We start from the raw sequence: 23,968 nt of genomic DNA, 5'->3' as shown, positions 1-23,968 counted from the left end.
TGGGAAGATTACGTAAATTGTGCATTTTTAATGTGCTTTTCTCAATTCAGTCTTCTTTCAACTTAAACTACATGAAGATGAAGGTTTAAAACTTTGATGGTAGCTTTCTGTTCTGTATGAAGGGAATACAGGTAAATAGCATATGTGCCACATACACACAATAATATACAATGTGGCACCTCAACATTTATAAGAGACAGATTTTAAAATCATGCAATTCTTTGTATTTCAAAAGTGTTTATAGAAATATAAAGAAAGACTATAATAAGTCTATCTAAAAAAGCTCTTCACAAAATAAGATGTCCCTGTCAATACTCTAAAGCAGCGGTTCTCAAACTGTGGGTCCCGAACACCTCAGCATGGGGTCACAACTGTGTTGCTGACCATAAGGCTAATGTGTGTGTGGAAGGGGGACAGGGTATAACTCATTAAGTAAACACCCACTGCTTTCTACTCCCATCCTCCTGTCACCCTTTTCCATCCCCCCATTACCCACTGCCTCCCTGTCCAATAGCGGTCACTTCACTGATCACACATGTGGCGCCATTCAGTAGTAACTTGCTGGGGTCCTGCAATAATTTGAATTGTCTGACAGGCTCCCATAGCAAAATAGTTTGAGCACCCCTGCTCTAAAGGCCCCATACAATTTCTGCAATACACCAGCAAGTAAACCGCAGCTCCCCAGCATGTGGTTCACAGGAGATATATCGTACGTGGTCCTTTTGCATATAGTATACCGCATGAGATCTCCATAAGGGCTGCGGGTCTGACAAATCCTTAGTGCAGTACTTCTAATCTCTGATGTGACGCACATCGAATCAGACGTAATACACATCCTGATTGCCACTATTCTTGCAGTTTATCCCGATGCTTCGAAATTGCATAAAACCAGGGAATTCGCACAAGTATATGTTCACCTTTACCGTTTCAAATTATGTCACCAATAAAGAAGTGTAACATGCAGTTATTCTCTATGACAAAATATAGCATAGGCTTATTACAGTAGTCAAAAATAACCATACTGAGAGAACAAAGTATAACTTTATTATGTTTTACCACCCTGAATTAGGAATACATTGCCAAATTGCATTCCAAATGGAGTGTAATATTGAGAATTGGAAATCAAAGAATACAATGAAAAATGACCAAAACGTGGCACTTTGATGTAAGGAATATATTAGAACTAAAATGATCATCACGGTCACATTGCTTGTTTTACAGGTGTTCAATAAGTCATATCGGTCAGCTATTATATTGTGGTAGGGTTACAATTCTGAAGCTGCAAAAACAATCCACTGCCGGCTTTATCTGATTCAATGTGAAGAGCTTGCCTAGCTTCTCTGCCGCTGTTACAGCTATCTTTTCCTCTGCATTTTGAATCTATAAATAGCTGCAGATTTCTCAGTTTCCTTCTTCACCTTCACTTTTTGTCTTTTGTCCTAAAAAATAAATGAAAAAAAAAAAAAAGCAGAACTGTGAGAGTCTGAATAGAAAACAAATATCACTCATGCAATGATCAAACAAAGCACATCTGTAGAAAATCAAATATGAATTATGACGGGATGTGACAGTCTTATATAAATGTACAATGAGCCATGGAACAGCCCCAGCTACAACTGGCAGATACATAGTGAGCATCAGGTGGGATTTTGCCTGTAGATGTTAAGGAAAGATTTATTTATTATTTGTATGTGGTCTTAAACAACCACAAATAAAAGTGTATAACTATTTAGCATATTCGCAGTTGGGTCAGACGACCACCCATGTGCATGGTACACTGTGTGCATGTGCGAACCATCTGTGCAGAGCAAGAATTCACTGTCCGTACACAAGGTGATTGACAGCCAGCGGCCATTTGTGGGCAGGCACACGCAGGGATGTCCACAGCCATCACGGCGCCAAGTGACTCTTGGCTTACTCTGCGCTGCGAAAGGAGCAGGGGGGAACCATTAGATGGTGAGCGAAAGTGAATGGTTTTCCCCTTTGTGCAAGGCTGCAAACGTTTTCGCAAGTGTGCACATGGGTGGGATTTCGCACGTGCGGGGTGCCTTTTACCTGATTGCTGGGCTCCAAACACTCATAGCCCAGCGATCAGGTTTGAATCAGGCCTGATGTCACAAGGGCTGTCACTGAGCTATAGCCCTTACCTTCATTGACCATTACTAATTGTGGACACCTATGCAACACTACTGAGCTGCCATCGCTATAAAGCCTCACATTCCAATTATCCCAGATCTGGTTTAGAAACGCATATTTAAAAGTTCTTCATTTGGTTTTAGAGGGGAAAGCATTAACATTTATTATGAGCACTGATCAGATCCTATGTAATTCGGAATCCTGCTCTCCAATATTTAAATAATGATAATAAGAAGAAACATTTTCTAGCACAGTCTTACAGGCTAATATTTTGCTTACGGACAGCACTTGTGCCCGCATCGCATAGTGACATGTGCAGTGTGGTACACTAAGCGTTAACAAAAGCTTCTCACAACAATAACACTCGGCTGATATTTGCGGTAAAGTAATACAAACCAGTATATATTTTTTAATATATGTAATAGTAAGAATCAATGTAATTATACATATTGATGAATGCAGTACACAACAGTTATGTCTATGGGAGGACTAGAACTTTACCAGTGAATTATCTGCCAGAATATATATATATACACATTATATCTAGATGTATGTGTTTGCATTTGTCTTTACATTCTTATTTAAAGGTTTATTTTGTTCAGTCGCTTTTAATGAGAGGGGGAACCAGAACGGTGATACTCCTTCACAGGTTCCAGAGCATATATGGTGATAGATAAAATAAGAAGCGCTTGTAAATATACTTTCTTAATGAATGTGCTTGCCTGTAGGGAAGGAAAGGATTAAGTGGGTTAGAAAAGCTTAATGCTTTAATGTTCACAGCCCTTCAATGAGTGGCTATGGTTTGTTTTTAGGGTTAATTAGAAACAGTAAGTTTGGGTAGCGTTCTTCTGGTTGTCCGTTCCACGCTCCTGGCTTCTGCATCCCGGCATCCGGCTACCAAAACTTCCGGTCTCAGACTGGACTGAAGATGGAGACTCGAAACAAGACCGCTGACAGCACTACACGGACCCCACAGACGAGAAGATAAGGTATTGTAGACAAAGTGTAGATAGTGTCAAGCCGCATGATCGGTGCCGCTCTAATTAACCCCAAAAACCAACCAACGCCACTCATAGAAGGGCTGTGAACATTAAAGCATTAAGCTTTTTGAACCCACTTAACCCTTTCCTTCCCTACAGGCAAGCACATTCATTAAGAAAGTATATTCATAAGCGCTTCCAATTTTATCCATATATCCTATTATATGGAAGCTGCACCAACAAAAAAGCGCAGCAATACATATATTTTTTATTATCCAGAGAAAATATTGTAGCTCCGAGAGTGCCGGGAAAACTGTACCCAACACAGCTAAAATGTTTGAACAGTTTGGTTCCACTTTAACACAGAAAGTCACCTATTATTGGTGCATGCGTAAAAAGGAAGATATAAAAGATTTAAATGATGCCATGTAATAATATCAGTCTGCCATTCATAAAGTATGCAATGATGATTTATAATGGAATTATTTCTTACCAGCAGATCTTTGCGAGTCTGTATCTTCTGAGTAATGACAAACATTTTCTTTTCTCTTTCAATTCGCTGTTTCAAAATTGTATACTGATGCCGCCTTTGTTTTTCCAATCTCTGTTTAAAGAAATAAAAATAACAACAAATTTACATAGGTATTTGTTTCGTAGAAAAGTAGAACTGACAAATAAGGGGCATACACATGAACTACAAATATAGATTATATCAGTGGCTTCACCAGGAGGGTGCAACACACACCTGGGTGTCACCCTTTGGTAGGGTGATACCACACAGAGCTGCACTAACACCTATACCCCTACCACATCCGCACATCCCCGTCGGCAAATCACAACGTAAAAAAAGAAGAACTGGTATAGTCAACCTAGTTATATATTAATAAACAAAATATTTTATTATTTCTAATTGATTTCAATGGGACACTGCGGCCATTTTTAAGAAATTTTTATCTCCAATTCTGAAGGAGGCCATTTTTTGATATACAGATTAATATTAAAGTTAAAATAGATATCGGCCACATACAAATACTATTAAGGATATGCATGCACACAGGGCGTGCATGGAGTGTCCAGGCACACCCTAATGTCTGGTATCCCCATCACAAGCATTCTCCCTGCTGCTGTCCTGTTGAGCCTGTCACAGACATGCGGCAGCTAGAAGCTCCTCGCACTCTCCTGTGACAGAGCATGCTGAAAAGGGGGTGGAGCTAAATGCGCCAGAGGGAACGAAGCTACTAAGTTGGTAAGTATTACCTGGAACATTACTTAACTGGCACTTCAGGGAGGGGGGCCTTTGTCAGGTAACTGGCACTTTTACCACATACCCGTGTTTTCGCAATTAATACCAAGGTGGGCTGTGCTATATGTATAAATTTTTAGATTCCACAGTGATTCAACCTCTTACTCGTTTTCAATTGCAGACTAAATTCCCAGGGCTTTTATTTTCATTCTTTCAATATCTTCAAGCCATCAGCTTTATTTCTAAGATATTACACAGTTTAACAGTATGAGATAAACAGAATAGCTTGGATGACACAGTAAGAAGAGGCACAATGACCTCTACTGCTTCATGGATTTATTGCCATTTTAGGGAAATTCTAAATATAGAATCCAACAAATTTGGGTTGTTAAAACGGCAAATAGATTGTCTTAATACCGCCATGAAAACCGCTATGTACAGAAGAATAATCAATTGGTGGCGATGTCATATAAAGAAATGCACCAAAAGATTCTTCATAGAGCATATTATATGCCTTAAATTGATGTTCCATAGATGCAAACTAATTTAAATGTTGTTCAGATTGACAAGACACAGGTTCAGATTTCTTTACTACTACTACTACTACTACTACTACATAGGGTTACATTTTTGTTTCAAATGGACTGAACAGAGGCTGCAACAAATAAATAAAAGCTAGTTGCAATTATTGTGGATACATGGTTGCCTTATATACATACTTCAGATCACTCTATGAAAGATGTAGTGAGAAATTGCTTTCGTATGACATCATGGTATGAATTGAAAATTGGGTACTTGTTTCCTAGCACGGCCACAATCTTGTCCATCGTGTACCTTAAAGTTAATGTACACGATGGACGCGATGGACCAGATTTCCTTTGAAATTAGGTCCATTTTGCCGGAAAAGGCAAAAATCAGGGGCATCGCGTCGATCGCGTGCATTAACATGGCCCCCAACGCGACCGACGCGATTTTGCCATAGGCTTCAATGTTAAAATATTTTTAACATTGAAATCGGGAGCATCGCGTCGGTCTTGTGCCATTATAATGGCACAAGATGAAATGGACTTGATTAAGTCCATTTTACATAGGAAACAATGTGAAATGGGCCAATATGATCCATTTCACATTGTATATGGCCCCGTCATGGTTAAAAATGTATGCAACCCCATTGTGAGCATCACCCCACGATTGACGCCAACCCGAAGCGTGGCGAGCGCAGTGAGCCCGCGAGGGGCGGCGGTGCGCGTCCTCCGACCTTTTCATACCCCTACTATACACGTCGGCGTGGAGTTGAGAATATAAAGTGTGGCGAGCGCAGCGAGCCACCGAGCCCGAAGCGTGCGCAGCGAGCCCCGCGAGGGGACGCGTATACCTGTGAAGTTATACGCGTCCGCTCGCCACGCTTCGAGCTCGGTGGCTCGCTGAGCTCGCCACACTTTATATTCTCAACTCCACGCCGACGTGGATAGTAGGGGTATGAAAAGGTCGGAGGACGCACACCGCTGCGCTCGCCACGCTTCGGGTTGGCGTCAATCATGGGGTGCCGTTGAGGGGGTAAAATTGGGGGTCTGGGGAATACTTTACATTGAATCCAATGTAAAATAAGGTCCCAGGGGCCCTATTCACATTTGATTCAATGTAAAAATCGGGTCGATCGCATCGCAGGCGATGCGACCGACGCAATTTTTCCGACACGATCACCCTGATACAAATCGGTGTGGCCGTGCTAGGAAACAAGTAACGAAAATTGTCGCTAATGAAAACTCCCCTTTCTAGTATTCCGGCTGTGTATGGTCTTCATATACGAATCAGAGGCTAGAATAGGGAAATCTCTGCTTTGTAGTGTTCATTGTAGCATCCACCATCTTTGAAAACCCATACAGTTCCTGTTCCCTGTGTGCGGTGTCACTGTCTGCTGTGGTGTTTTTAGCACATGTCTGGTTTGCATATCAGTGCTGATATACAGACCACACCATGTTAGAAGCACTACAGCAGACCCCGACACACCAGGCAGGGAAGAGGAACTGCATGGGTTTTCAAAGATGGCGGGTGCTAGAATGAACACTACTTTGTATTGCTTTAAAAAACATTTTTTATAATAATTCAATCATTTTAATTGAGATTTTTTGATACAGCAAAAACTACAACACCCCTTACATATAGGAGGGCAATAATTGCTGTACAGTATGCATTACATTTCATAATACAATGTAATATGTACATTTAAAATGTCCCTATCATGTACTTTGTAAATATCTCTACATGTAGTGCATCATTTCTTATAGAACAGGTGTAGTCACTACTTGTGTCACTCCACATTTATCCCATCTCCAGTGTTTACAAGTAAATATGCACATCTATAGGAAATTCCCCACTCGCACACATCTCCCAAGTATCAAACATTCTTACTTTTAACTGCTTGGAGTCTGTGAGACCCTTCAGTTTCTGCTTGTGGAGGGTTTCCAAAGTGGGTCTATTATACACTCTGTCCACCAACTCCGGCGCCGTGTCCAGATGTACAGCCAGATCAAACTGCCGAACTGCAACAAAACAGAATATAAATTGGCATGGTAACTACCACTTGCCCTTTGATAAGGAGCAGAATAGGGTGTTTTTAATTATACAATTTGTATGAGTTTCCATAAATTCAACAGCTTAGACTAATATTTATATATAAATTATAGTTTATTTCCATAGCATCACAAGGTAAATAGATAAGCGAAAAAGTAGATAACGAATTACGTAAATAATGAATTACAGAAACAGTGCAATTTAGGACAAGTACATGGTAAATAAAGACAGTTCCATCAGGGGACAGAATACGGATGCAATTATCAGGGGGGCAGAGATATATTCTAAAGGTGCCCATACACGGTGCGATTATCGCACCCGTTATGGGCTGGATCGCATTGCATGTGTTTTGCATGCAATTTGCATGCGATACGATCAGAAGGCAATACAAAAAGTATGTGCAGCACATACTTTTTGTACTGTGCGATGCCCATGGGAGCGCGCATCACACCATGTATGGGCACCTTAAGAAAGCACATGAGGAGAGAGGGCCCTGCTCATGAGAGCTTACATTCTAAAGAGAAGGGGCAGACAGGGGTGACACAGAAGGGATAGAAGGGAGCATAAAGAAAAGGTTAGGATGAGAAATGGTTAGATTTAATGAAGAAGTGGATCTTGAGAGTCTGTTTAAAATTTTGTAGATAGGTAGAATTATACTCACCGATAATTCCTTTTCTTCCTAGAGATCCCATGGCAGCCAAGACCTTGGGATTTCATCCCTCTCCCTTCAGATAGACAGGCTGTTTTTTTCTAGGACCTCCCCCTTCCTGCATAAATGGGCGCACCTCCCCTTTCTCTTTGTCTTTTTGAGTGTCTCCTTATATCTTGGTCCTGAAAAAAACACAAGGGGAGGGCAAACTAATGGCTGCCATGGGATCTCTAGGAAGAAAAGGAATTATCGGTGAGTATAATTCTACCTTTCTTCTACGATCCCCATGGCAGCCAAGACCTTGGGATAATACCAAAGCAGAAAAGAGGGAGGGACACATAAGTGCTGAATATAATTTTTTTATTCACTCATGGTACTATGGAGAACCTTTTCCCCAAAGTTTGATCGTGACACATTCAGTGCGTAATGCCTGGAAAACGTGTGTATTGACTTCCAGGTTGCTGCATTGCAGATATCCTTCACCGAAGCCTGCGTCTTCCTTGCCCATGAAGTCGCCATGGCCCGAGTGGAGTGTGCCTTTATGATACCTGGAACTTCTTGTCCTTCTTGTTGGAACTTCTTGTCCTTCTTGTTTGTAGACAAACGAAATGAGCTCGCGGATCCACCTTGACATGGTCTGTTTTGAAGGAGACATCACCTTCTTTGCCCCTTCTGTGATTATGAATAAATTTTTTGATTTTCTTATCTCCTTGACTCGATCCATGTAGATCGTGATACTTCTCACTAAGTCAAGGGTATGCCATTCTTTTTCCATTTCTCCCTTTGGTTCAGGGTAGAAAGCTGGAAGTGTTATCTCCTGATTGAGATGGAAGGTACTTACTACCTTAGGTAGGAAATCGGGATGTGTGCGTAACACCACTCTGTCCGGAAATATTCTTAAGTAAGGTTCTTCAGTGTAAAGAGCTTGTAATTCGCTGATCCTTCTAGCGGACGTGACAGCCACTAAGAACAATATTTTCCAGTTCATATACATCATATGGACTTCCTGTAAGGGCTCAAATGGTTCTTTTGTCAATGCTTTTAATATCATATTGAGATCCCAGGGAGCTACCAATGACCTTACTGCCGGACGCAGTCTTTTGACTGCATTGCAGAATTTTCTTACAAGGTCTTCTTCAGCTAATTTTTTATTGAGTAAGACACTGAGAGCTGAAATTTGTACTTTCAATGTGGATGTTGCCAACCCTGAGTCAAAGCCTAAGTACAGGAACTGCAAAACCTGAGCTGTGGATGACTGTTCTATGTCAGTAGCCAACCCTTTCCAACGAATAAAGGCTTGCCAGACTCGGTAATATACCAGTGATGAAACCTCTTTCCTGGCTTTTAACAGTAAACTGACTACTTGGTCCGACAGTCCTCTGCTTTTTAGTAGCCCCCTCTCAATTTCCATGCCTTCAGAGATAATTTTCCTGGATCTTGAAACAGAACTGGACCTTGGTGCAGTAGGTTCGGTATGCTCGGAAGAGTCAGGGGTTCTTGAATGGCTAATTTCAGGACTGTGGAGAACCATGACCTCCTCGGCCAGAATGGCAGGATCACAATTACTGTCACTTGATCCTCTATAATCTTTTTTAACACCCTGTGGATCAGTGGGAAGGGGGGAAAAACATACCCCAGGCGAAAGTTCCAAGGAACTGAAAAAGCGTCTATTGCAGATGTCTGATGATGATAATAATATCTTGAATAGAATATCTCTACCTTTTTGTTGGAGTTTGACGCCATTAGATCTATGTCTGGCTTCCCCAATGTTGCAGTTATGTGTTGGAAAACCTTTGCATCCAATTCCCATTCTCCGGGTGAGATTTTGCTTCTGCTCAGGAAATCTGCCAACGTATTGTCTTTTCCTGGAACAAAGACTGCGGTCAGTGAGAAAACATTTTCTTCTGCCCACGTCATAATCTTCGAGATAACTGACATGAGGTCCTTGCTCCTTGTTCCGCCTTGGTGATTTAGATGTGAGACCACTGTGAGGTTGTCTGAGAAAACCCTCAAATGTTTTCCTTGAACTTGCCGATAGAAGTGCTTTATCGTTCTCCAAACTGCTTCCGCCTCTCTCCAGTTGGAAGACTTGAGACTTTCTGCTCTTGTCCATGTCCCTTGGGTTGTCTGATGAGCCATATGAGCTCCCCAGCCCAACGAACTTGCATCGGTTGTGACCACTAGGAATTGAGGAAGGGAAAGAGACACTCTTCTCTCTATTTCTGCTTCTTTCCACCATCTGAGTGATTCTTTTACTTGTAGAGACAGTTTTATGTTTGTCTCTAGAGCTGTTCCCGCTTTGACATAAGGAAGAATGGCCCATTGGAGAGTTCTGAGCCTCCAGTGAGCCCAAGGTACTGTTCCTATGGATGACATCATCATACCCAGCATTTTTAGACATGTTCTTAGAGGTACATGACTTGATTGCATCAGTTCTTTGGCATTCTGTCTTATCTTTTGACATCGCTCTTTTGACAGTTTGACTTCGAATTTTCTGGAGTCTATTATCAGCCCTAAGAATTGAATGGACCTTGATGGCTGCATCTGGCTCTTTTGGAAGTTTATTATCCAACCGTGTTCTTCCAATGACGAAATCACTGTTGCTAGATCTTCCTGGATCTTTCTTTCTGATGCTGCTGCGATTAGTAAATCGTCCAGGTACGGCCAAATACGAATATTCTTCATTCTTAGGGATGCTACTAACGTGATCAGAACTTTTGTGAAGACTCGAGGTGACGTGGCCAAGCCGAAAGGAAGACATGTGAACTGGAAATGTTGTTTCATTACACAGAATCTTAGAAACCTCCTGTCTTGATGCCTGACTGGGATGTGGTAATATGCATCTTTTAAGTCCAGTGATACCATAAAGTCTCCCATCTCGACTCCTGCTAGTATCGATTTTTGTGTCTCCATTCTGAATTTTTTTACATTCACGTATGAGTTTAATTTTTTTTAGGTCCAGGATGGTGCGATACCCTCCTATGTTCTTTTTTACTAGAAAGAGATTTGAGTAAAAGCCTTCTTTCTCCTGTTGTTCTGCTACCGGTTCTATAGCTTTGATGCATAACAACTGGGATATAATCTTCTGTCTTTCTTTCTTTTCTAACCGAGCTTTTGGCTCTCTTGATATCCAAAAGCGATTTTTTCTTGGAATCTGTAGGAATTCTATCGCGTATCCATCTTGCAGGATCTTCAGTACCCATCTGTCTTGAATGGTATTTTCCCAAACACTTGAAAACTGGGACAGACGAGCTCCTACGCAGGGACCACTGTGATTGTCATTGCCTGGGCCCTCTCCTGAAGTTCTGCCGAAAGGACTGCTTAGATGACTGAAAGGATCCTCTTTGATTATATGGTCTTCCTGGTCTGTAGCTTCTTGCCGCTCTATATTGAAGCTTTGCTGGATTCTGGAACTGAAATTTATTTTTATTTTCCTGTGGCAATCTAAGAGATTTTCCGCCTGTTATCCTGTGAATTAACGCATCTAGCTTTGAACCAAATAGCTGTGATCCTTCAAAAGGAAGAGAGACTAATCTATTTTTTGAGTGTGCATCGGCTGACCATGACCTTAGCCATAGTGCTCTTCTCGCTGATACACCTGCTGCCATCGATCTTGCAGCAAACGAGACGGTATCCAGTGATGCCTCACAAATGAAATCTATGGCCTTCTGCATCATCTCTAGATTCTTAAGCAAGTACTGCTTGGAGATCTTGTCTTCAATGTCATTATGTAGCGACGCACCCCAAAGCTCTTGCTACTGAGGCCACCGATACTCCGGTTTTTAGTGACACAGCTGCAGAAAAATGTAGTTTTCGAAAGGAACCCTCCATTCTTCTGTCCATAGGGTCCTTGAATGAGGCCCCATCTTCCAGAGGAATTGTCGTTCTTGATGTTAGTTCGGCCACTGCCGCATCCACCTTTGGCAGCTCACACCACTTTAGAAAAAGGTCGTTCTTTACTGGGTACATACGGTCGACTCTAGATAGTTTACCTTGTCTTTTCTCAATATTTGACCACTCCTTAGATATCAGGTCTTTCATCACCTTGTGAACCGGAAAATTACGGCCTTTTTTGGATCTGTCTTCAAATAAGATATCTTCTCCTTCAACTGGTGTGACTGGCTCTTTAAGATTCATGGTCTTATATGTGGCTTTCAATATACTCTACATTATCAAAATTAAAGACTCTTGTCTCCTCTTTAATTTCTCCTTCCTCTGCCGATGTATTCTCTATTTCTTCTAATAACTCTTCTGATGAGGCTCCTTCATCACTGAACCCTGCTTGGTCCCTTGACCTTTTACTGCCCTGGGCATCTATGAACTCTTCTTTTGAAACAAAAGATCTTTTCATTCAATCCATTAAATCTTGTAGTATTTTTGGTTGGTCAGAAACAGGTTTAGGTTTAATTTCCAATTTTTGACACAGATTTTTCCCTTCAGCTGAAGAAAATATTGCATCACAGGCCATGCAGGTCATATTCAAATGCTTCTTTTTTGCAACTTTCTTTTTTGGAATAGTAGCAGTTTCTTTAACAGGCACACTATAAAAACAAAAAATATTCTATCACTTATTTTTGAAAAATAAAACATACTAACCTATTTATGTAAAAACCATACTAGAGCTTACCTCACAGGGGCACTATCAAGCCTAGGGGGGGGAAGGCGTATCCATGTTCTAAATCTGCAGCAGTACACCTGCGTGATTTTGAGATATATATATATATATATTAAAATATTAATATAATTCCTGTGCGAATACAATTCCATTATCTGGTCCATATAATTATTAAGTAACCAGCTTCAATACCTTGTCTTCAAGAAAAAACGGCAGTTTAGCAGGCACACACTCAGCTCTCCTCTCAGCAGCAGCAGAAAAGTTTTGTATCAGCGCCATTTTTCCTTGCTGCACCTAGAATATATAGCCATTTACAGCTGCAATCACTCACTTGTAATTGCTATTGCCGCCTAGTCCAATCACTGTCTGCGCATTGTATTCTGGTAGCTGTAGTTCCGCTTGTACTACTAGCGTTCGCGCTTGTTTGCGCATTGCATTATGGACCCTGTAGTCCTTAAGCCAGGTATCTCCGTGCTCCGGCCGCCATCTTGCGGGATCCACCGCACGGGATTATGGGATTTGTAGTCTTCCGGTGTCCGGCGCTGGCGTCCCGGAAGTCTGCGTTACTGGACACAGAACTTCTCTCTCTCTGTTCACGCAAGCTGTAACCTATATCCTCTTACATGCGGACAGAATGGAGCTCCCGCTAAGGGCTTTTATCCACCTCTGGGACCCTGGCTCCATTTACCTGAACAGGCTCCGTTTCTCAGGCACACTTTCAGGTTAGTTTATGGGCAGGAACCTTGTCAGGTCACGCTCCCATGTCGCTCACTTCCCCCAGAGTGAACCCTGTATTTGAGGCAAGCTCCTAGAAAAATAAAACAACCTACTCTGCCTAGTCTAACTGTATAACTAGGAGACAGGAAAAAAAGACAAAGAGAAAGGGGAGGTGTGCCCATTTATGCAGGAAGGGGGAGGTCCTAGAAAAAAACAGCCTGTCTATCTGAAGGGAGAGGGATGAAATCCCAAGGTCTTGGCTGCCATGGGGATCGTAGAAGAAAGATAAATACACAACCACTATACATTAATCAATTTGGTACTTTAATTGGGTAGATCTTTTAACTCTAGGCTGTTTTAGAATGTAGGCATGATTAGTGTGCTGGGCATGCACCCAACAAATTGGGTGCATGGCCTCAACTGACCAGCTACATACATATATTTTTTATTTTATTTATTTTTTTATATAAAAATATATGTAACTGTAGTTAAAAGTTACGTTTTAAAAGTTGACCTTAAAATTAAAATATACCCTTCCTCACTGCATCAGCACCCTGCACCTACAGTGATCAATACTCTAGGCTGCTGACCGAAATGGGAATTGGCACCCAGTCCCCATTCATACATGGAATTAATATTTTTTTTATATTAAAAAAAAAAAAAAAAAATTGTAGGATTACAACCCAAAGCTACCCCATATTTAGGTGTAAGAAAACAGTCCCTGCAGCTATTAGTACACATAGAAATGCTGTTCACGCATTTAATAATAAGACTACGCAAAAATAAAATAGACATAACATCTGCCTCAGGCAGCAATACTGTAGCGTTTCCTGCTCCAGGAATACTTAGGAAACACACACAAAAAAAAAAAAAACAATCTTCCCAGATGCAGAGATATTGAGGGAGAATTGCATGGATTTTATTATGGTGCACCTCTATATACAATTGGGCCAGGGTTCCCCACTGGGATACTGGGGTACATTATTACCAGTATTAGAAAATCTGCTGGAGCTGTTGTTTACAACTACGATCTTTTGTAAAGATAGAAGACAACTTAATTAATAATATCGATCAGCAGTTTTCAACATGGGTTGCGGACACCCTTCTCAGGTACCCGCCACGACATTCTGGGATATGCAAATGAATGCCAGCAATAGTGAAGCGTGGAATAGGGGCAGTGCTGATTGGGATTGGCAGCCATTTGCTCAGCAGCCTCACAGCACTCAAACGTCCTGCCTCCTGGATCTCTGTTCACCTAAAACTAAAATTTCTAATAAATGCTCCAGTAGGCGCATCTGATATTCCAATTAATGAGACCACAAACCGACAATATTGGGTTCCCGTACTAGTGCAAATTCTTTTACAGAGTGAATTCAAGTTAGACACAAAAGCTAGAGTTTAACTGTATGCAAAAAAAAAAAAAACTATTACTGTCATTTTTTTTTTTAATAAAAACACAATTGGATTAGTTTGAGATCCATAGAACTCTTAAAAAGGTCACAGAAAATAGTCAAACATACAAATAGCTAATACTGTACATGCTAGATCATAGAATATAAGTTGGTAACACATTTTATCAAACAAAAATTTTGGATTGAAAATGGGCTGCCACAGGTGAGACAATCAAAACTGAAGATTGCAAGCGTTTAATGCTGCATACACAAGACAAAAAAAGCGTTCAGTGTGTACACCCTATGGGCCTTTCAGACATTATTGCAAAGCACACTTTCTCAAACGGACAAAACCATGCTGCATTGCAGGTGGGGCAACTTTAACATGTGCAGAGAGTTAGATTTAGATGGGGTTTGTTCAAAATGAAATCTAAATTGTAGTGCAACAATAAAGCAGCCAGTAAAGAAACAAAATAACATGCAAATAATTCTTGCGGCACCAATATCGTTAACTATACCGACAGGAGAACAATACTGAGCGTACACACTGGACGATACTGGTCGATACTGGTCAGGGACATTATTTCCCCCACACGGCCATGCGCCATACCGATACGGACTGTACACACTGGATTATGTATACACAATTTCCTCACTGATATCATCCAAATCGTTGATATATCACCCAACTGTGTACCCAGCTCAACTCACTCTCTCTGCGTGTTACATTTGCCCCATCTGCACTGCACATGGTTGTGTCCATTTTAGGGGGGGGGGGGGGGGGGGGGGGGGGAGTGCTTTGTGATCAAGTCTGATTTAGGCTCTATATCTTTACAGGTGATCTGTACATGTGACTCCATTGTGAAAGTGTTCAAAACTATGACAAAATCATGCAGTGTGTACACTACCTACAACAAATGATATGTCTTCATATACCTAAGTTGGGCAGAAATCCAACAATTTGGATTTTATTGACTCATGTACATCAGTTGGTCATTTGAAAAACGCTTAGGTGGATATTCAATCACCGGCGAGCATCTCCCGTCGGGGAGATGCCCGCCGGGCCCTATTCAAATGCTGTCTTCCCCGACAGCATTAAGCAGGGTATCTCAGCAGAACGAGCCCGACATCACTAGCTGTCTGGCTCGTTCTGCCGAGAACGGCCAGGAAGTGATGGGCTGCCGGCTGCAGCTCGCCTCTTCCCAGCTGCAACTCGCGGCCACGCCCACTTCTCGTCCCATTGCAGACTGGACATTGAATCCCGCCTGCAGTTCACGTTCGAGCTGACCGAGAACGGGACTGGGTCACTGCGGTCGAGCAAGCTCGACTGCCGTGACCCTCACATTGAGTAACCCCCTAAGTCTGCAAACACAATATTGTTTGTTCGGAAGCTTCAGGAAAATCGTGAGGGACATTGTATTGTTTGAATAAATTTAGTGTGTACCCAGCTTAAGAGTTTTAGGCTGCTTCAGGCTTTATTTACTATGAATACTTTTCCTTCCCAGATTTTACTGCTTATATCTTACTGCACACTAAATTCATTAATGGTATAAAATAGTTAATGACACATCGGATCCAAATGTTTGCTATACACCTCATCTCACATGCATTAGGATGATGCAGTTGCCTCTCACCTTCTTTTTTGGTGTCACAGAAAAAAATATGCGTATTTTTTGGCTTTCCTTCAGCATCCAGCAGATGGAGCTCAGACTTCAAACGCTCAATTTTCTGTAAGTAGAAAACTTATCAAGTCTCCAGTATTACATAACTAATTTCTGTTCTAGTTTCAAATCAAAACACAAAGTAACAAAGTATTTGCATGTCATTAAATATCATTTTTGGGTACTTGTTTCCTAGCACAGCGCGCATCGTATACCATAAGCCTTACAATAGTATGTGATGCGATGGTATGTGATGGCACCCAATGTTATACAATTTAAAATTGTATTCCATTGTATATGGCATACAATGGCATACAATTTTAAATTGTATAAGCACCCTAATGGGTGCTTTCAATGTTAAATGCCCCCCTATAAGATTATTAATTGTATAAGCACTGTAATGGGTGCTTACAATGTTAAAAGCACCCCCACTATCAAAGCCAACCCGAAGCATGGCGAGCGCAGCGAGCCCACGAGTGGCAGCAGTACGCGTCCTCCGACCTTTTCATACCCCCGCCATCCACGTCGGAGTGGAGTTGATTTTCGCGAGGGGACGCGGAATACATGTAAAGTAGTACGCGTCCGCTCGCCACGCTTCGGGCTCGGTGGCTCGCTTCGCTCGCCACACTATATAAAATCAACTGCACGCCGACGTGGCTAGTGGGGGTATGAAAAGGTCAGAGGATGCGTACCGCTGCGGTCACCACGCTTCGGGTTGGCGTTGATAGTGGCGGTGGCGTGGGGGTGCATTTAACATTGTAAGCACCTATTAAGGTGCTTATACAATTAAAAATCGCATAGGGGGACCATTTAACATTGAAAAAACCCATTAGGGTGCTTATACAATTTAAAATCGCATTGTATGCCATATGCAATGGTATACAATTTTAAACTGAATACAATGCCATACGACATTGTCGTGTGCGCCGCGCCGTGCTAAGAAACAAGTACCAATTTTTGTTTTGTTTGTGTTTGTGGGGTTGTGATCTTATTATGTCAAGCCAGTGTACATATTTTAAGCATTATAGTTTCTATTGCGTTAAAGTCAGTTTACTAAATCTCTCCGATATATACAGACACATATACGGATATGTAACATAACTCCACCCGAAACTCTCCCATTGCCAGTACCCCTACCCTACAGCTCACTCACCCTATTCAGTTAATCATTCACAACCACTGTAAGATGTCATTTCTCCACTGATCACATTCCATAGCAGTGCAGCTAATTGCAGTGTTGCTGGAGTGGTATGTGTCTCTTGATAAATACACATGCAAACAAACACTGCTCCAACAGCACTGTGGGCACCCTCTCCAACAGTGGGAGTACCAGTGTTGTACATGACTTAATCTCCTCTCTCAGTCACAAAGTATGAATGCAGGGGCAGGTACAACAAATTATATGTAGTACACATGGTGGCTGTCCCCTTACCATTGTACTCAGCCCAGCCAACTTACATTGGAGTCTTTCTTGTTTTTGAAAGACTCCATCACAGGGACACTGCAAATGTGCACATCATAAGAATATTATTATTATTTTTTTTTACATCGAATGAAATTGATGCGATAGTTACCACTGCATCAAAAGCATTCGATGGTGGAAGCCATTTGATGGTGGGCTTCCGATGTCCATTCCTACACTAGGGTTATTTTTTTGGCAGGAACCAAATTACCTACCAGTATATTTTCATGCAAGCACAGGAAGAATATACTTTTGGTCATGTATTTAAACATGTTGTATATGTTATTATGTGACTGTTTTCAGTTGGATTGTAATGTAAGCGCAATTCAAAGATCTCCTGTTTGTATGTTTATTGCTTATATACAGAAACAGATAAAAAAAAAAAAAAAAAAAAAAAAAAAAATTTACTGTCTTGTTTGGGGCCCCATGAGGTCTAAATCCACTTCTGCGTTTAGGGCTTAGAGACTAGAATCTCCATTGACTCTGGGAGTTGCTCCCCTGGGGAGCCAATGGGAGGAAAGAGTGATCAGTGTACAGATGATATCGCATGACATTTGTACAGGGCCAGATGGAGCTGCAGCTCTAGGCCCATCATCATGACAATCACAAGATGGCTACATGTCTAAAGGTTTCCATGGCCTACCCATAATGCACTAGTCACACCGCCTCTGCCACAGGCCCACGAGGCCCTTTATCCAGCTCTGGACTAGCCTGCTCAGACTCAGTCTCAGATGTTTTAAGTGCAGTTTGGCATTGCCCAAATAAATATGGACTCCAATACACATCATACCTTGGCTTCTGCTACTCGTTTCATCTCCACATACTTTATGTCCTGTGTCCTCATGACTTTAAGCTGTTCATCTGTAACTTCATCTGGCTTCTGCTTTATCACATGGACCCCGTCCTTTAGAGAAAGCAGAATGAAATGGTTGGCATGGGTTTGGAAAGAGCTCAAATTATTAATATTTCAAGACAAGATAATTACATGATTAAGGTCAAGCATACAGTAAAGAGGAATATAAAAAGACTACAAAACATTCAGAGCAGAAAATACATTAAGACCACCGACCATTTTGTTTTTAAAGTATGACATTACCACAGGGTTGACGACTTTTCTTGTCTCCTCTCTGGGAGAAGCCCGAGAGGAGACTTTCAGTAGCGCATCTGCGGTTTGTGGTATGTAACCGCCGCAAGCGGAGAGCGGAGGTCCCCAAGAGTCTGGGAGGGGGACCAGATTTTCGGGAGCCTCCCGGCCATTCTGGGAGGGTAGGCAACCCTGCATTACCACTCATGGAGAACTGGAGATGTGGTGGGGGCACCAGGATCAGCCTTAGTATGAACACTTCCAACGTACTTGCATGTGATCCCAACTTGCTCACACCAACCAGTACTGCTCCCATGAGACCAGGACAAAGGTGTTTTTATCATATGCTTTTTATTCCCTTTTTCCTTTTCCCTGTTCCCCTCCCCCAACAAAGTACTTCTGCTCCACCACGTGCTTTTCCTGTAATCTGTACCTCCACTGATATCACACCCTGCCAATGGGGCCTAAGCAGTACACCTCAGATGCTTCCTCTGTGGGCAGGATGTACTTTCCATATAATGTATCATACTACTACACAAGCATCTGCTTTCCCCTATATGCACTGGGCCCTTGTTTGGCTCACCTACCACAAAGTAACCAAAGTGCTCCAAATATGGCTGCCTCATAGGGTGCACTTATGAATGAAATAAAAAAAATACATGGAACCGAGTGTCTTGTTGGGACCTTACTTTACACTGCAATCACCCCAGTTTGTGTAATTACTTCTAGGAATAACCTATTCCAACAAGGGTAATCCTACGCAGTGCACCAAATATGGCTGCCTCAAATTGTACCTTGTTAAGGTGGAATACACAACCCATGGAAGTTATTTTCCAAAATGCCTACATCAACAACGCACTGTGCCCTCAGGGCTTTCTTTTATGTTTGTGTGACTTGTCTATTGCTGTACTATCTAAATTCTATGTATTATGGGCCTGAATCTGATTAACTCGTCAAAGCAAATTCATTCTCTATTGGACAAAACCATGTGCACTGCAGAACATTTCCACCTATACAGCAAGCAACCAGGTTCATCAAAAAACAGTGTGAGGAGATGTCAACAGGACAGAGTAGGTTTGTGAGGCCACTGGGCACATAAAACAGCCAATACCTTGAAGAGGATATGATTGTTCAAGTTGTAGCACATTCAGTCGTCAGGTCCCCACACAGTTCATGTTTTCCAGGACTGTGGATTATTAAAATGTGACAGATGGGTATACACAGTGCTCCTGACCGGTGACCTGAAAACTATGAGCTGTGTGAAGTACTGAGGACCAAGATTGAGAACTACTGTTCCAGATGAATATGATAGTTCAAACGCCTGTTAAGTGAATTCTTATAATTGTTTGCATAATTTTTGTTCACTACCTATATATTTATATTAACGACCAATAGTTTAAAATGTATTTGTGTACATAGCAGTCGCTTACAACAAGAATAAAATGATCCCATTATATGTAAAAGAATTTAACCAGAAAAATATTAACATAATAAAATATTTGTATGGAGATTAGTATTGGTAGTACTGAGCTCTACTCCTAGTGTATGTTGCAAGACCAATCCTATTGTATGGTGATACCTATTAAGTGTACACAGCATAAACAATTTCAGAAAACATTTTGCATCAAACAATATGGCGCAGGGAATGAGTAAATATTGATAAACAAATTGTAATAGCTTCCAGAAATTTCTGCAAACAAAAATCTGTGCAGCAACTAAAATGTTTTAATTACCTGCAGTTTGGACGAGGTCATTTTAAAGTAGAATTCATCTGGATTCTTTTCAAGGGTTTTCTTCCGTAAAGCATCAAGTGTGTTTCTTTTCCTCCGGTAATCCCTGGATATCAAGAATTTAAAAAGTTTACATAAAAATCATACTAATAACCAATGGAAAAAAAAACAAAGGCTAATACAAACTGATAAAATCAGTATACAATGGCCATTGATGTATTGAGTGGACTTAAGGTGCCCACACATTAGAACGATTTTTTGGCCGATTTCTGATAAATTGGCCGATATATCGTCCGATGTTTACCGATAATCGGTAAAAATCGGCCGATATCGGTCCGATGCGCGCTCCCGTGGATCTTTTGCTGAATCTTCTGATCTTACGTGCTGCACGAAAGATCAGAAGATCCATAGGAACACACAAAGGATCTTAAGAAAAATCTTTGGTAAAGATGTGCACTTGCCTGAAATCTTTTGTCCAGGACGGACAAAAGATTTCAAGGCTAATTTATGCGCACATCTTACGATCGCAGATCTTTCTAGTGTGTGGGCACCTTTAGGCACACAACTATATACTTATCTCTTTAATTCTAATAAGCCTATTATACTTGTACTGTAAACATCTATCAATTTCCAAAAGTTTAAGCTCCGCACACACTAGACCATAGGTTCTCAAAGTCAGTCACCCCACACAGTGCATGTTTTGCAGGTCTCCTCACAGAGGGGGTTATTCTTGTTTACTCCTTTAGCAAATTCCTTAGATGGACAAAACCATGTGCACTGCAAAGGGGCAGATGTAACATGTGCACAGAGAATTTGATTTGGGTGAGTTATTTTGTTTCTGTGCAGGGAAAATACTGACTGCTTTATTTTTACACTGCAATATAGATCTCACTTTGAAATAAAACCCCACCCCACTCTCTATGCACAAGTAACATCTACCCCACCTGCAGTTCACATGGTTTTGTCCATCCATGAAGGAATTTGCCAGAAGGAGTAAACCAGAATAACCCCCAAAATCACAAGTGCAATAACTAGCTCTACATGTGGATCTTTTAAAATGTATTGGTGAGTACCGAGTACACCTGTCGGGTGACCTGGAAAAGATGATCTACATGAGGTCCTGAGGACAGAGTTTTAGAACCACTGCACTGGACCAGTGGTTCCCAACCTGGGGTACAATTACCCTAGGGGGTACACTACAGACCGGTTGGTGGTACACAAAATTAATATTGGTAATGGTGGAAGAAGAGTCGACGTGGAGTTGAACCACGTTGTGTCACTTTACCGGTTCCATCTGCAGTGTAATCAGCATCTCCTTGTGCTTTTGCACGACCAGCAGTCCACTGGGAGCCACCCCTGCTGCCCTGACAAGGGTGGAGGAAGCAGCAGCATTAATTCTACAGGCGTAAGCCAGAACCCTGGAAACAGTACACAGCCAGCGGCCAGACACAGAGGGAACCAATTCCTGACTGCACACTACTCCTCTGCTACTCCATAATATAAGGACACTCATAAGAATATGCATATCCCGCACTTCCACTCCACTCATAAGTACTGTGGATATTTCAAATTGAGAGAAAATTTTGAAAAGAATAATCAATGGGTACAGGAGGGGAAATAAGGTTGGAAACTGCTGCACTAGACAAGACGTGGACCTTGAGTGATATATTTTAACATTTTCATGTAGTATTTATGGGACTTTACATAATAATAATAAATCTATAATAAAATTCTGCTAAATTTCCCCTTTTGTAACGAATCAAAATCTCAAACTAGATCAGCACAAACCAGAGGTAGTGCAACATCCAAACATTATCAGGAAATTTTCCACAGCCTATGCCAGGCATGTCCAAACAATGGCCCTCCAGCTGTATTCCCATCATGCCTTGCCACAGTTTTGCTATTAGGGAATGTGTAGTTTCACAACAGCTGGAGGGCCACAGTTTGGACATGCCTGGCCTAGGCTTATCATACTGTCCAACTAAACCAGGACACTGAATTACACAGGTTACTTAAAACCAGGTGAAATGCAGGCATGAATTAAGCCATGAGCGTCTAAGATTAAAGGATTAGTACGGAAATGCTACTGCACATTGCTCAATGATCGTATGATTATACCGCTTTTACACTACAATAAAAATCCCGGGTTAATGCACATAAATGTGCAGCAATCCGGGATATTGTGCAGAGTAAATGCACCCAGTTGAAATTACCCCTGTCGAGAGAAACGGCATTTCAACTCGGGTAGCGAGCATGGCTCTCAGTGCAGTGTAACAAGGTAACCTGTGTCGATGCAGCCCAGGACCTGTTCACAGCAATGAAACAACCGGCGCTGAGAGCTGATCTCATCTCACAGGGACGTCTCAAGGCTCACCACCAGTGATATCACCCAAGCGGCAATATGTCAGGTAGGGACACCAGTGTACAGGCATCACAAGACGGGTCACACCCGGGTTAGAGCTGGATACAAAATCCTGGGTGCGACCCAGCTAATCAGTATAAAAGTGGTATTCATGATACTGTACTCACTCAGCACGTAGCTTGTAATCTTTCTTTTTCTCCAGGAAACCCAATTTCTTTCGAAAGCCAGGCTAGAACACAATAAAATACAATAAATAATAAAGTCTGTACTTTCAAGTGGTTTATTACTCCAACTATTGGGTTGATCCTATTAATTGTGAATGGTGCAAGGTGTCTGACACTGCATTTAATGCCAGCAACGGCACCATATCTCATACACCTCAAAATCGATAACCCTAACGCTAGTGCCATAACTATGTGTGTGCTAGTAGTGTGACTTGCAAACAGAGCACTTGCACTCTGGGCGCATTCGCTGACACACATAGCCTGCAGAGAAGGGAAGCAACAGGCAGGAGAGTAACTCTCACAGCTCAGCATCTTGTTGCTGACCAGATGCTGAGACTATCACGCAATCTGACAGGCAGCAGCAAGAAGAGCCTCCATCCGCCCCCCGCCTGAATGAAGGTGCAAGACTGGGAAAAAGTTTGTACTGAAAACAGAACTAAAGGGCAGCTACACAGAAGTGAAGGAGCAGGGATACACAAACAATGTTACTCACGTGGGCATTGTGCACATAACCAGCGCTACTCCTGTGGGTATTGTGCGCGTAAGCTTCACAACATCTGTGGGAAATGTGCATGTAAGTGTCACTAATCCTAAGGGGTACTACCAGGAACAGTGTTTACAAATGGCACTACTGTGTGGTGTAATGTAAATTGGTACTAATGTGCTAACTAGGCCCCATGGGGCAGCATAAAGTGCGACCAGAAAAATCATTGAATTTATTAAGATAGAACCAACCCTACAGTATGTGTTCTCTATACTAACTTATGAGACCATCATAAATTACCAAATAACGGTGTCATCGTATTAAACAGGAGCTGCGGACAGGCATGCTACTATTGATACAACATATGAGAGACAGTGTGTCACCTGGGACCTCTCCTTGTGGTTCTTCTGCCGGGACTTCAGCGCTTTCCTAAAGGAGGCAGACATTGCAGCAGCCGGCGACTACGCGTCCTGATACTTTACAAATGCAGCGTGCCCAAGGCAGGTACAGTCACTACGACAGCGACACTAACAGCTCCACACAGTCCCACTTCCGTCGCGTACTGAACTCGTCACCCGGCTCTGCTCCGCCCTCGCACGCGTGCCACAGCCACAGCCACAGGTACCACTGTCCAGTTCCGGAACGTACGTCATTCC

The 23,968-nt window shown here is 41.9% G+C and overlaps 1 protein-coding gene across 1 annotated transcript; it reads right to left on the bottom strand.

Moving 5' to 3' along the window:
- Positions 1–1,022: 1,022 nt before the first annotated feature.
- Positions 1,023–23,866, bottom strand: UTP11 (UTP11 small subunit processome component). Its single transcript, XM_083173591.1, has 8 exons — positions 23,696–23,866; positions 22,772–22,833; positions 20,246–20,348; positions 18,219–18,332; positions 15,940–16,033; positions 6,772–6,902; positions 3,610–3,720; positions 1,023–1,439 (listed from the first exon to the last, which is right to left on the bottom strand). Exons 1-8 carry the CDS (start codon positions 23,756–23,758, stop codon positions 1,356–1,358), a joined length of 762 nt encoding a protein of 253 aa, XP_083029717.1. The 5' UTR covers positions 23,759–23,866; the 3' UTR covers positions 1,023–1,355.
- Between the last annotated feature and the right edge of the window lie 102 nt (positions 23,867–23,968).

The sequence above is a fragment of the Crinia signifera genome, chromosome 2, assembly GCF_055691185.1.
Source record: "Crinia signifera chromosome 2, ASM5569118v1, whole genome shotgun sequence".
Classification (NCBI taxonomy): domain Eukaryota; kingdom Metazoa; phylum Chordata; class Amphibia; order Anura; family Myobatrachidae; genus Crinia; species Crinia signifera.
This window is presented reverse-complemented; position numbering and strand designations above follow the sequence as displayed.